Raw genomic sequence first — 14,450 nt, forward strand, 5'->3', positions numbered from 1 at the left:
ACGCGAGCATGGCTCGGTTCTGTTTGCGCGGGAAAACGACAGATTAGCCATGTTAGCGTCTCGAAAAGTCACTAGCAGAGATCACGTGCCAATTTTTAGGGATTTATTTTTTTATACTGCATTGTAACGTTTTAAAAATGGCGATGGGATCTTGCGATGATGCTCAAGAAATTAGGTTAGATTAATATCCGTGAAGACGAACCACCGGGTCTCCGAAATCGAATTTTTCTTATAATCCTTGAAAGGACACACTATGGCGCAGAGCAGATTGGAAAAAGTTGGCACGATTTATACCAGGTGAGTGAAACGCACCCTTCGTAATCCTTATCGACAGAATTATTTTTGAATTTAGCGATTGTTTTTAAAGATACAGAGCAATTTTTTTTCCAAAAGTATATTTTATTATTTAAAAGGATATTTTATTAATTTTTAAGTGATATTTAATTAATTATTTAATTAATTATTTAATATATAAATTTTACTTGTAATTAATTGAATTAATTGAATTTTTGAATGTTATTTAATAATTCATTGTGTATATTTTTGTATATTTTGAAAATTAAATAATTAAATATATTTTGGAAAAAAATAATTAATAACATTTAAAGCTAATTTTTATTTTTATTTTGAACAATAATTACATATAATGGGAAAACAAATTTCAGAGTTATTTCACTACTAAAAGGCAAAGCTATGAAAGAGGAAGACAAACCATTATGGTTGGCAGTATATGAGGCTTTTCCTCCAAAATATGAACCTAGATTTGATAGACAATTGCCAAAGAAAAATATCAAAAATATTTTTTACAAAGAGGATCTTATTCGAGCGTAAGACTTTTTACTACATTACATTGAATAAGGTATTTATATCTCTCTATATATAAGTTATATTTGTTCTTGCAGAAGGTTCCTCAAAGATCAAGACTTCATACCAGCTATTAATTTAGCCAATGAAAGTGTCCCATCTGCAACACAAAATTTTCTATCTATATACAAAACAATAAAAGAGGTATGTACAGTAAATTATTCGATTTATTGATTCAATTGTTTAATATATTGTATTAAAAGTATATTGAATTTGTAGCAGGAAAAATTATCGGGCAATGAGACCTATAAAAAGGCAATGCAACAGTACACTTCTGAGGTAAAAACAAGAATGTTGAAGAAAGTAGAGACTAATACAGATAATAAACCATTTGATATATTTAAGTGATAGTAAAATATTTTTTTTCTGTAAATAAAAATTTTGTTATTTAATGGGTAGTAATATTTATATTAATTGAAATATGAATATCACCATATGTGTTGTGCTGAAGTAGAAATGATAATAGAGTTTTATTCAACAAGTTTGTATTTTGTGACAGTCAATACATTAAATAACAATAGATTTCTATAAAGTTACAACTTATGAGTATGAGATGATAATCATAATAATCTTCATGATGAGAGTAAACATGAATTTACAACTATGTGTTCCTAATGTGTCGAGATCAATCATAGAATTTTCTCTTATAATCGAATAATTATAAATCTTACACCATCAATCACTTGCCATATTCCGAGGCATACTTAATAATAATCTGGAAAGTATTATATAGGATAGATGTATAATTTTTTTCTCGTTTCTTCATAATAATTATCGTCTTAGAAAAAAGGGATACAAGCTGCGTTTATATATCACACTGTGGTTCGCTTCACGAGCTGCAGGTACAAGTAATTAAAAAAATAAGTATAAAACGTGCGCACGCACTGTATAAATTAAAGATATATATAACACGTTGAATTTTTACTAAATTTTGCATGTTTTGTCGTTTGCATGTTTATTCTATTTTACATAATTATTGTAATATCAATATTGTTCAAATGTTTGAGAATATTTTGTTTTACTTATTACAAGCATGTTCACTAATTTGGATATCACTGGTAAGCCTTTACGGCATTCAACATGTTAATGTATATAATATATATCGAACGCGCTGGTTTGGAAATGATGGAGAACAAGCCATACACACATTTATATATATCATTAGAAAGACTTGGTCGGTCTTGTCACATTTTCTAGAAATAATATATTCATCCAGCGCTTTAAATGTTATTTTTTTAAACTGTTTTACATCCGACGTATGTAAATATATTACACTCTGTTCACTTTCTTTTCTTATTATTATTACGATACTAATAAAAGATTCTGAAGAACGCTTAGTCTTAAGAGGCAAACATCTCTCGAGATAAAATTTCTATCAAATCTCTTTAAGAGCTACTTGCCATTTAACACAATTAGAGAGTATCGTTATTAAAAATAACTGCAATAGTTTTCGATATTTTACGTTTTTTTTTTTTTTCGCTGAGTACCTTGTATCACATTGATTACGCGCTTGGGATAACACTAACCATTTCTCTGTAATTAAATCATAAGTGAAAATTTAATGATTTAATTGAGCAAAATGCTTCTAACATGTGTGTGTATATGTATAATCTCGTGTCTAATAACGCATTGCTGATATATTTATATAAAATGTGTCCCACAATAATCTTAATTAGACTTGTAAATCTTTACGTATATCGATTAGATTCGAAAGATATTTTACACGTGATCCAACTAAATCAAAGAAATATATGAGTATACATATGATATTGTATTTTTATCGATTCAGGATTGTGAATTTTACATCAGTAAAACACAAATCTCGATGTGAATATTAAATTAATTGATAGCATCAAAAAATATCTAAAAACTCAGATCCAAGAGCTCAGATAATAATATCAAGAATAATGAAGGATGTTTTTCTTTCATTTCTATCTTACTGCGATATAAGTTACATTAATATTGGACTCTTTCCTTTATTATTTAAAAAGCATTATATAAATATTCAAATATCAAGAGTGGTAACATCTGACTATACTTATGCAAACGAAAACATACTTTATTAGAGTATCAATTCTATGGATCTTTAAGATTTGGTTTTATACAAAATAAGATTCCCAGATAGCCAACTATCTATGACATTTCTGTCATGTTACTAATAAATATTGATAATAATATAATTGTTGACGATACGATATGATTAATCACATTAATTAACATGACATCAATATGATTAATCAATATGATTAATCACACTTGGTTATCTGGATTAATTCTCTTTCTCTCTCTTATACTCTTGACGCGATCATTTCTGCAACCTGGACTATAGAATTAGCTTGTAACGCGATACATAAGATATTTTGTTAATAAGCGTGCTTTGAGAAAAATCGAGTATTGAAACTTGCAATATTATTATCTTGTTCAAATTCTGAGACGGTTTTTTCCTCAAGCGCGCTTATTCGCACCACGAATGCCTGTTATATACTAGGTACTATATATTGTTGGACGTATAAGATTCACCCGAGCGCAGAGGGACTCGTTTATAAACTTCGCATCACGTAAATGCTTCATTACTTAAATGTCGAAGAGAGAAGAGAGTCTGAATAAAACCTCATCGCTCTTCTCCAAATGTCTACATTGGCACCGACCAAACCTTGCAACCTTTTTCTGCCGGTATTCATTGGAAGAAAGTTGGACTGTTCTATATCTTTCTCACCGCGCATTCAGCATTCAATGTAATCAGGTGTTGCTATACGAGATAAACGAAACTTGGAGTCGAAGCGTTGAACGCGAGCGAGAACGCAAACGTTAAGATCTTCGGAAGAATCAAGCCGACGACCAGTTCTCCGATCGCCACAGCAAGGTATACATGCCGTGCCTGAGTTCCTCATTCTCCAGACTCTTCAGCGGGAAGTCGGTATATCGCGCGATCAGACTGCGATAGCCTTGGCCAACGGTTGCCAGTAATGCCTTCTTCTTGTCGGTGGATTTGAGGGACACGATCTGGCAAACCTTGCCCTCGAACGGCCGGAACACGGTGATGGGTCGCAGAGTGCCGCACTCGGCGACGACGATGCAGCCCCAGGTGGTGCCGATGTACAACTGACCGGAGTTGGCCTCGAGCGCGGTCACCTGACACTTGTCTGTCGACAGGTTCTCCTCGATAGAGATAGACTTGAGACTCTCGGAGCACGGCACTAGTTTAGACATGTCGAGCTTATTGACGATTTGTCGGCTGTCCACGTCCCACTGGTACACCACGCAACCAGGATAGGTGTACGAAAAGACAAAGTTTTCGGCGATCGCGCCGGTCAGATACGTAGCGAAGAGATTCTTCATGGCGACGTCGCTGGCAGTCCCGGTGGAGTGAGACAACTGTACCGTGTCGACCAAGTTGGCGTCCTTCAGCGTATAGACAGATATCTGGCCGAAGCTCTGGCCAGCCCAGAGTTCCAACACGCGTCTCTTCCGACAGACCGCCGTCAGCGAGTAAGTTTTGACATCATTCCCATGACGTGTCACTTCTGTCACGCCGCCACTGCCGGTGACCTCGGTCTTCTTCATCTGCGTGAATGAGTTAGACAGCAGGAAGATGCGACCACTATGCAACGCCACAGCGAACTGCTTCAATTGCTCTAAATGGATCAGTCCGACTACTTTGGATTCTCTGCTGTGATCCGCCTCGAGGTTGTAGCTGGCCACGCAGCCAAAATTGCCGCACAGGTAGACGTGCACCTGGCCGGCGTTATCGCCGATCCAGATGTAGCCATCCACGCCGTACATGGCGTACGGTATTACTGGCGTCTCAATACGCACGTGACGCAGCCAACCCTTTTGAGTGCCCAGCAGCATGTCCACCTCGCCGTTGTTGTGGCCGAACCAGATCTCATCGCCGTTCAAGCTGTCTGCCTCGCTATTCGAGCCATTGCCGGCTCGATTTGTCATGGTAACGGCTGTTACTTGCGTGCGCTCTGTTAGCAAGGTAACATCTATCAGATGCGTAAACTCGGGCGCGGAAGCGATCGAAACGATCTGACTAGCTGTCGGCCGATCTTTTGGATTTTGCGCCCAGCATATTACCATCAGATCAAGCGCGTAACACGGATGGAGAGTTTCACGGTACATGATCGGTGGTCTACCGCCTTCCAGAATGCATTCCTTCACTGCCTCGTGACCCTCGAACGGTTGGCGCAGTGTAATCAGTTCGTAGATGAACATGCCGAATGAGAACGAGTCCACCTTCTCTGTGTATTCCTCCTCGCCATTGTATTTGATGATCTCAGGCGCCATGAAACCTTCCGTGCCTCCGAAACCCTTTGCTCCCGTGGGAAGTGTCAATCTTGAAATCCCATAATCGGCGACTTTGACGTGCACCGGTTCCAAACTCTCCTGAAATGGCAACGGTATTTGCCACACTAGCACGTTCTCCGATTTCAGATCGCGATAAATGACGTGTTGCTGATGCAGATACTCCACCGCTTTGGCAACCTGTAAGATTATTGCCTGCAGCGTATAGGGATCCAGTTTAGCACCAGAACGACGATAATTCTTCAAGACGCCATCTAGCGCGCCCTGAGGAGCAAGATCCAGCACCAGAGCCAACGGACTGACGACTATGCCAATTAATGGCACGATATTAGCGTGTCTGAGAGTCAGCAAGATGTTGAGCTCCTGACGCGCCATGCAATAAGCCTTGCAGGCGTATTGCAACGGATCGCGATCCCATTTGCTCTGCGATGCTTTATAGGCGAGGATCGCCGACTGTGTCGAGTTCGGACCCGGCGAAACTGGTTGCAGCATCTTAATGGCCACGTCGGCGCGAATGTGCGTGCTCGGTAACCGGCAGCTGCCGCGAAAGACGAAACCAAAAGCGCCGCGACCTAGCAGCTTGCCTCGCTTTAGGTCCTCAGATTTAATCAGGTGCTTAGCGCCCAGGTCCATGAAAATGATATCTGGAGCGACATGCGACAAGGGAATCTCCGAGTGCCTCGGGCAGCTGATAGATTTGTTACTGTACGCTGCCAATATGCATTCTTCCACCATCCAAGAGTATGCGAGGATACCTTCGGGATGTGAGGAAGGAGTCTGTTGTCTCGATACGTCTGGATGGCCTTCGAGCGATGGCATTCTGCTGGATGTTAAACTATCATAGCCGACACCACTGTCGCCGTCGGATTTGTAGCTGTCTTGGCTTTGCCTTTCGCTGCGATTTACAGCGCAATACTTTTGGATGTCTTCGATAAGCCGACCATCGCTATCGTTGGATTCGATGTCGCTGCTGTCAGTATTGTCGAGCAAACAGCGCGGACACGGTATAAGTCTAGTGACTAGTAATTTACCTTCTGATGTGTGAACAAAGCGTGTGCCCAGCGTAGGATACCAATCTTCGAGAAGGATGTCGATATGATCGACAATCAATGCCATTAGTTGGGGCATACTTTCCAGCCGCGGTTCTACTACGATTGCCTGGTAACCCATTGGTTCTTCATCTACAGAATCGGACATGATAGGTTGCTTAATCACTAGAGTATCCACTGGGAACCAAATTTCGAGGATGGCGGAATTTCGCAGATCCACCGTGCACCAAATCCCATCTTGTTTAAGCTTGAATTTGAACTGCCTGTAGTCGTATGGTGAATTCTTCAGATTATAATAAACCTCCTTCAGACGCAACAATGTAATGCCCGAATATCGTAGCTCGATTCCTGTTTGCCATAGCACCCACTCGGCCTGTAAGTCTAGTAAACTGGCGAAGATGTTGTCGTCGACAAAATCCTTGAACGGCGCCAGAAATGACATGACGATCTCGACAATAGCATCGTCAGCGAGAATTCGAGTAATCAGTCGGGACCAGAAGCCGCTAGGAAAGTATGACATGAGTAACAGCCTGGTAACGGAACAATCGGGCTGCGACCTCGATGTAAGTACACACTCAGCGTTGTTCTTATCGCTGGATGGCGCGCCTAGGCATGTAAATGTGGGCGACGTGATCTTCTTAGCGCGTACGTGCCAACCGCGCGTCTTTACTGGTACTTTAATGATTTGATTATTGCGCAGAATATCTTCCTCAGTCGGTAGAAGAGATGGTATTAGCAACGTACGGCAATCCCATGTCAGTGCAACTTCGAATTTATTGAGCAGACTGACAATATAGCCCTGTGTATCGATCGACGATATCGTAGAGGATTTGAAGACGTGCTGGATATCATCTAATTTCATTATACCAGATCTGGCGAATGGATTAATCTCTCGTATAGTTACTACATGAGCGAGCATGTCGCAGAGCCATTGTGGATCCAAAAAATAGAGATCTTTCAGCGTAGCATCATCGTAATGCAAGATTATACCATTTTCGTGGAGAAACAGCGTCGCCTGATGCAGCTCGGCAGGATCTCTAAATGATCTGTGTAATTTTTGAAGTTCATTGTTGACTGCCGCGTAATATTGGTCAGCTTTTAACACTGGATCTAGGCCGGATAACTTCCTGTCATGCGCCAGTTGGATTACCACGTCCTCTAGAGCGAGATAACTAGCTGGAACCTTCTGTTCTAGTAACAATTCCTTGCTGCCGGGCGATCTCAGGCTGAAGACAACGTCGTAAATAAGATTGCAAAGCATCTTGATATTGTGGCGTGTTTTACAGCTCACTTCAATCGTTTCCATGACCTTGGGCAGGCCACATTTCTCAGCATCGACCACATTAATAAACTTGTCGCGAATATATTGCTGTAGACCCTCACTATGTTCGTAGAAAATGTCATAGTGAGTGCCAATAATAATGACCGGTGAGTTGGGCGCTCTACTCTGAATGTTCACTAACCATTGAAAGATCTCGGATACGCCCTTGAAACCGTCTGTGATCCGCCATACGACCAGATAGAGACTGCGCTTTGACAGGAAATATTGATGCGTTGCATAGTACTCGCGCTGGCCACCAAAATCCCAGGTCCTGAAATAGACTGGACCATGAGACGATTGTCCACGTACTTTCTTCTCATAGAGCCAATCGCCGATATCCACACCTACTGTCGAAATCGTCGTGCCCTTAGCAGTCTTTGCATTAATGTTCTTGTTACCCATTCGTTTGGCCCAATGTTCGGATGCCTTCTTCTTATTCGGCACCTCACCTTCCTGCCGCAACTGTTCCAGCAAACTTGTCTTGCCGATCCCTTGGATACCGACAATCATCAATTTCATACGCGCGTATGCCTTGGCGTCTTCCAAGATTGACTTCAGGTAACCGATCACATCCATCGTCTTGTATTTTTTTGACTCGATCATCGACTTCAGCGGCTCCTGTAACCGGCAACCCTGTGTGTTCAGGTTCCATAGACGTCCCAATAAACCCATCTGCGGCGGCAACTCGACGATCTCATTGTTGCCACTGATGTTCAATACCGACAAATTGCTAAGCTCGTAAATGTTGTGGGGTATATCGCGTAATTGATTATTACTAACGTCCAGCATACTGACATTGGGAAAGAGTAGGTACGATTTGGAGCTGGAATGTCCGATTCCTTTTGAATCCTTGTCCGAGTCGCTTCGTTCTTCTTCTAAACTAGGCATCTCGCCGTCATCGCACGATGTTAACTGAATGCGATTCAATAGATTGTTCGCTAGAATCAGCGTACGCATATTTTCTAACCGTAGATGCCGTCTATGCACGCACACCGACTGCAGCACAATGTCGCGCATCGACGTAGGTGTTTGCCGATTGCCGGGCACGATGCTGGGCGATTGCGCATTGACAGCTGGACAGTAGCAGGCCGTATTCGCCTGTTCCATGCTGTCGGAACTGTCGACCTGCGGCAAACTCGGCCATCGCGTAATCTGATTATTCGACAAATCTAGTTGTTTCAGGCTCGCTGGATACGAGGTGATGTGGCTCATCGATCGCAGAGAGTTGTACGCCATGTTCAATCGCACTAAGCTTACTGCCAGACATGGTAACGCCACGGGAATGCTGTTGAAGAGATTGTGTGCCAGATTCAACGATGTCAAAACTGATTTGTTGCCATTCTCCGTGTCATCGCTCATTCTTTCTGATACTTGAACTGAACTGGTCCATACATGCGGCCGTTCCATCTCGATCACCTGCGCGTTCGCGATCTTTGTGAAAGAATCGAATTCCATGGACTCTATCCGTGGTACAACGGCCAGTCCACGAAAGTTAATTTGTTGCGTCTCCTCGCAACTACGCTGCGACTTCCTCAGGACATTCTGCGAAGCTTGACTGGGTAGGTCGCGCAATAGATTAAACGACGCGTTCAGTTCCTTGAGTTTGGGCGCGCGCCACAGATTCTGCGGCAGGCACTGCAACTTGTTGTTGGACACATCCATAATCTCGAGGGCTGGAAGATTCATAATGAATTCGGGTAGTTGCTCCAATCGATTATCCTGGAGATACATCTCCTCCAGAACCGGGCACAACTTGTCCTTTGGGTTCTTCGAGTCGGCCGTGAGAGTGTCGATCTTGTTCTGTGCCATGTTGAGATAACGCAGACTTTGCAAGTAGAACATAGCAGACGGCACGGAAGTTATGGAGTTGTGGGAGATATCGACTCGTGTAATGGCATATAGTACCAGATCGTTATTCTTTGGACTCAGTTTCTTGTTGACGTGCAGCACCGCGTCGATTAGCCATTGTAATCGGATTTGAGAGAGACGACATTGTTGATTATGCCAGTTGATCATCGTAGGCGTTTTCGGAAACAGCGTGGAATAAGTGACATGGCCGAAAGACGACAAGGCGGAGAAATGCGAGCTTTGTGTGCACTCGGTCATCGCTTTTTTGTTGATTTTGTACTCGGAGTCCGGATGCGCCTTAATCGATAGCAATTTTGCAGTCAATGTCTCGTCGCGATTCTGTGCAGCAATCTTTAGCGCCTTGCACTCATTGTCTACGGCGCCATGCTTCAGCAGCAAATCCGCGATCTTTACGTCACGATTTTGACACGCTATCGTCAACACGCTCGAATAACTACCTTCGGGATCGTTCTGATCATACAGAACTTTGACAGGCAATTCCAAATTAGCGCCAGCTTGAAGGAGAGCGTTTACCACCTCGGCATGTCGACCTCTAACAGCCGCATGCAATGCCGTTTCGCTGCCATTGTTGCAATAAAGATCCAGATTCACCGGATATATCATTTTATCATCCTTCTTGTCCATGGGCGTTTTGCTTCGAAAATTCAAAGATGACATCAGTCTCTGGATACCGCTGGAGATTTTGCGCTTCGATACTGGGAGTTGCTGCGCGCCTCCCACACCATCCTCCTCCTTTGTGGTTCTCGCTTTCACCCGATAACCCAACAGCAATTCGACGCACTTGACATTACCCAGCATGCTGGCTATATAGAGCGCATGCTGGCCAGTAACGTCTTGCGCATTGATATCGAACGGCAGATCGTACTCGAACTCGCCGGACGGGTCCCTATAGCGCTGATAGACATGTTGCGGATATTCGAACTTAAGCAAGGCGTCGATTACCGAATGATGACCGTTTATCGTGGCCGCGTGTATCGGCAGCCAACGCTCCACTGTCAGCTGCTGCACCTGCTTGGGAAAATGTCGGAGCAGCAAGTCGACAATCTCCACCTTGCCGTGATAACACGCTATGTAGAGTGGACAGTATTTGGTGACCGGATGAATCCTGCAGTCGACGCCGTGATCCAACAACAATCGAACGATGTCCTTATGACCGCTCTCGCAGGCGACGAAGAGCAGAGTGTTGGCACCGTTAGGCGCCATGTTTATCACGCACTCTAGATCGGTCGACAAACCCTGGATGATGCTGCGGGCAGCCACAGTGTCGCCCTGGATACAAGCTGCGCGTAAGGAAGCGTGGGTCGCCTGTTTCGCCAGTTCATACTGTTCGGCCGCCGCTTTTAGAAGATGAATGCAAGAGTCATGCTTGCCTTTCTCGGCGACGTCGAGCGGCTGCAGGCCGTCGTCGTCGCGGATCATGAGATCCGCTTTGAAGCTCAGCAGTCTTTCCACGTTGCCGGCATGACCGTGTTCCGCACACACGTGCAGCGGCGTCCGATGGTGGCCGCGAGGACCACAGACGACGTTCGGATCGGCTCCGGCGGTCAGCAGGACGTCCAGACAACGGGAGTTCTCCGTGATCGCGGCCGCGTGCATAGGCGTCCTACCCCACGAGTCCTTGCTGTTAATGTACTGCGCGTGCTCGCCACGCAGCAGATCCTCCAGCAGCTCCGCATTGTCCCAGAGCGCGGCCTGGTGTAGCAGTCGGCCCGGAAAGTCCTCGTCGATCGGCGTGTAATCCTCCATGTCCACGAGATGTCTGCGACATATACATGTTAATCAGACAGAAAGACTGGTAAAATATGAAATATTTAAAGACGCTTATTTTTTATACAATATGTAATATATTAATATTAATATAGTATATATCATTAATATACAGAGTGTTTTAGACCACCCATTTAAAAACTAGAAGAAGTGGTTATTTCAAAAAAGTAAAAACATTTTCTTTACAAATCGGGTGCGCTCTATCGAATGGTGATATTTTCAACTTCTGGTTCCGGCCGGATATAGGCAATTCAGACCGGAAGTGCATTTTTTAAATGGAACCCCCTATTTTTCATTGCATATTCTTAGCTGCATATTCTGTAGCTTACCTCGAGAGCTTTCCAAAACACTATAATAAATTATTTTTCCATGAAGTACTTTTCGAGTTATGAGGCTTGAAATCATTTCTTAATTTTACATAAACTATAAAATATCTTGTAAAATATTCATTTTTTGATTATCTTACCTTAATACTTTTATGTACAAAATAATGAGAGGAATCAATTGGTGTAAAGAAAACACATAGTTGTTTCTAAGAAAAAATATGTAATTTGCAATTAACAATTCCATATTTTTTCTTAAAAACAACTGTATGTTTTCTTTACACCAATTGATTCCTCTCATTATTTTGTACATAAAAATATTAAAGTAAGATAATCGAAAAATGAATATTTTACGAGATATTTTACGGTTTATGTAAAATTAAGAAATAATTTCAAGCCTCAATTCGAAAAGTACTTCATGGAAAAATAAAAGCCTTAACTCGAAAACTTCATGGAAAAATAATTTATTATAGTGTTTGAAACACCCTGTATACTATATTATTAGTAATATATTCATAATAATATATTAATATAGATATTATTAATATTAATATATTATAAATATATATATAAATATTTTTTAAATAATATATTTGCTAAGAGGAAGAATTTTTCCTTCATAGAATAATGAATAGAGTCGATTTGACTTTTATATAAATGCAATCATGATTTTACTTGTGCACATATGCAATTGCACATTTTTAAAAATGTAATCATGTTTTTCTTTTATATCGATCAATTTTATTTTATTATTTAACTTTACATAAAATGCCAGTTATTTTCAGTATAGAAATATAAAGGTACAAAAAAGCATGACGAAAGATTAATGCTTTACGAGATATTACATATTTTATGTCGTGCAACTTATGTGTGTGTAAATTTATGCATATGTATATGCATATATACACACACACAGACGCACACATGTACATATATAAAATACTTACAAGTTTGTTTACCACCTCGTTACATAATTTCCAGTGTCAATATCATTTCTTCTAGCTTTATTGCTTCCTCTGGAATGACTTCTACAATGCATCAATTGCAGTGTAATATATATATATGTACCGTCTCATTATCAATGTATTTACACAAATATTTTTTAATCCTATACATTTACCTCGACAACATGGTGCGAATTAATGTAATCAAGCTTCCCCTTTCATATGAGATTTTTAATTCGAATTCAATGAGGTTCCATAAGAGTTATAGCTGTAATTTAAACAAGATTTCGACTCATTTGACTCGCTTGAATTGTTCTTGTATTTTCTCATTGACATGTGTGTATATGATATAAAATATATATTTAATCTACATAAAAGGAATTAAATAATTTGCTGTTTATAAAAAATATATACATATATAAATAGTTTCACACATATACTTATATACATATATAAGTAGTTTTTCATATATAATTTTTATATATAATCCCTTTATATTTGATTAAAAAGGAAAATCAATATATAACATACATAAGAACGCTTATCGGTTGAACGATCAAATTAATACATTTAATAAAAGTAAAAATAAAAATTTCTGATAAAAATATATATAAAAATATAAAAAATATCTCTAATAAAAAAATAAATAAATAAAAATACTTATTTTTCATAACTTTTTTGTAAATAATCAAAATAATAAAAGGTCACATTTCTCTTCTAAAAAGGAAATAATGAAAGTACATTTATTTACATTTTATTAATTCGTATCTCTTCGTATTTCTTAACGTAAATTATTATTAAATTTATTATTCTTTTTAAAATAATAGTTGCATTTCAATTCCGGAATTTCTTTTTTTCAATTGTTTACAATTGTAACTTTCATTTCGAAAGTTTTATTTCCATAGAGACAAGGAAAGCAAAATCGTTTACGTAATTTCGAATTGTGATCATTTTCAAATGACGCTAGGTATCAAGTTCGCTATCTATTTCACGCGCACGCGTAAATATACGCTTGCACGCACGTTTCGTGACAGAGAGCTGTCACGACAGAGTTCTTAACCTCCATGTTTAATTGTTCGTGCGTCTCGGGGGAAAAAATGAAAGCGAAAGAGGTATCGCAATTAAGTGAATGAGAAATCTTACGCGTCGAGTGTATAAATTTCTCATTTTTTTTCCTCGCTATCTCTCTTTATATATTTTTCTATTTTTTTCACGGAAATTGTCGGAGCACGAAAATATAATCACTGAATTGTTAAAAATTCGTTTATTAAAAATCTACGATTGTTTTTGAGTAAACTACACGTTACGTGCCTTGTCTCGCTCAATGTGACATCGCAGAAAATTTCTCTTCGAAAATAAAATCTCTCTTCTCAATATCAAAATTATCAATTAATTAATTAAGCTGAATTTTCTATTGTGGCTCTTTCTCTCTCTTGCATCATTTCTCAGAAACACCCCATTAATTCAATATTCGCGGTTTGTGCTCCGGGGTCTCGTTTACCTTTGCCAGAGTTTACATTAGCGGGAGCATCTCGGTGGAATCAGCGTCAATGCCGAAGCGTCACTCGAGCGATAATTTTCGCGCGTATCGCCAGAAACGGGGACTCGCATCGTAATTAATCGTCTCAGATCGCGATGACACTTGCCGTCACGCGAAGACGAAGCACCATTGCGATCTCGCGCGGCACTACTGACTACTGACAGATTACGGAAAGTCACGGAGCCGGGTAGCAAACAGAATCACTTGACAGCCCACTTGCGCGTAACTGCATGCACAGATGACATACGGAGAAAGTAGATAGTTAACTTATATTCCGCCTTGGACCATAATAATTCTGTCCAATGCTGGCGATTTCTATAAATGGTGATGTTGTATACTTTTGTCGTATGATTGGCTATCGACTAGGGAATTTTTAAGATTCCCACAGATTTCTGCATTTCGTAACCAATTAGATACGTCCGTTCAAACTTATCACGATAAAATATTAGTCAAGTTTTTCTCACG

At 40.4% G+C, this 14,450-nt stretch overlaps 2 protein-coding genes across 2 annotated transcripts; one reads left to right on the plus strand and one right to left on the minus strand.

Moving 5' to 3' along the window:
* The first annotated feature begins 131 nt into the window (after nt 1-131).
* Nucleotides 132-1,737, plus strand: LOC105253615 (probable 28S ribosomal protein S23, mitochondrial). The gene is made up of 4 exons (XM_011261746.3): nt 132-297; nt 666-827; nt 903-1,008; nt 1,084-1,737. The coding sequence occupies exons 1-4, from the start codon at nt 254-256 to the stop codon at nt 1,210-1,212; spliced, it is 441 nt and encodes a 146-aa protein (XP_011260048.1). The 5' UTR covers nt 132-253; the 3' UTR covers nt 1,213-1,737.
* A 1,009-nt stretch (nt 1,738-2,746) lies between these two features.
* Nucleotides 2,747-14,202, minus strand: LOC105253616 (leucine-rich repeat serine/threonine-protein kinase 1). The gene is made up of 4 exons (XM_011261747.3): nt 13,947-14,202; nt 12,622-12,713; nt 12,449-12,529; nt 2,747-11,170 (listed from the first exon to the last, which is right to left on the minus strand). The coding sequence occupies exon 4, from the start codon at nt 11,155-11,157 to the stop codon at nt 3,691-3,693; it is 7,467 nt and encodes a 2,488-aa protein (XP_011260049.2). The 5' UTR covers nt 11,158-11,170; nt 12,449-12,529; nt 12,622-12,713; nt 13,947-14,202; the 3' UTR covers nt 2,747-3,690.
* Between the last annotated feature and the right edge of the window lie 248 nt (nt 14,203-14,450).

This window comes from Camponotus floridanus, unplaced genomic scaffold (genome assembly GCF_003227725.1).
Source record: "Camponotus floridanus strain SB8 unplaced genomic scaffold, Cflo_v7.5 scaffold2, whole genome shotgun sequence".
Lineage (NCBI taxonomy): Eukaryota > Metazoa > Arthropoda > Insecta > Hymenoptera > Formicidae > Camponotus > Camponotus floridanus.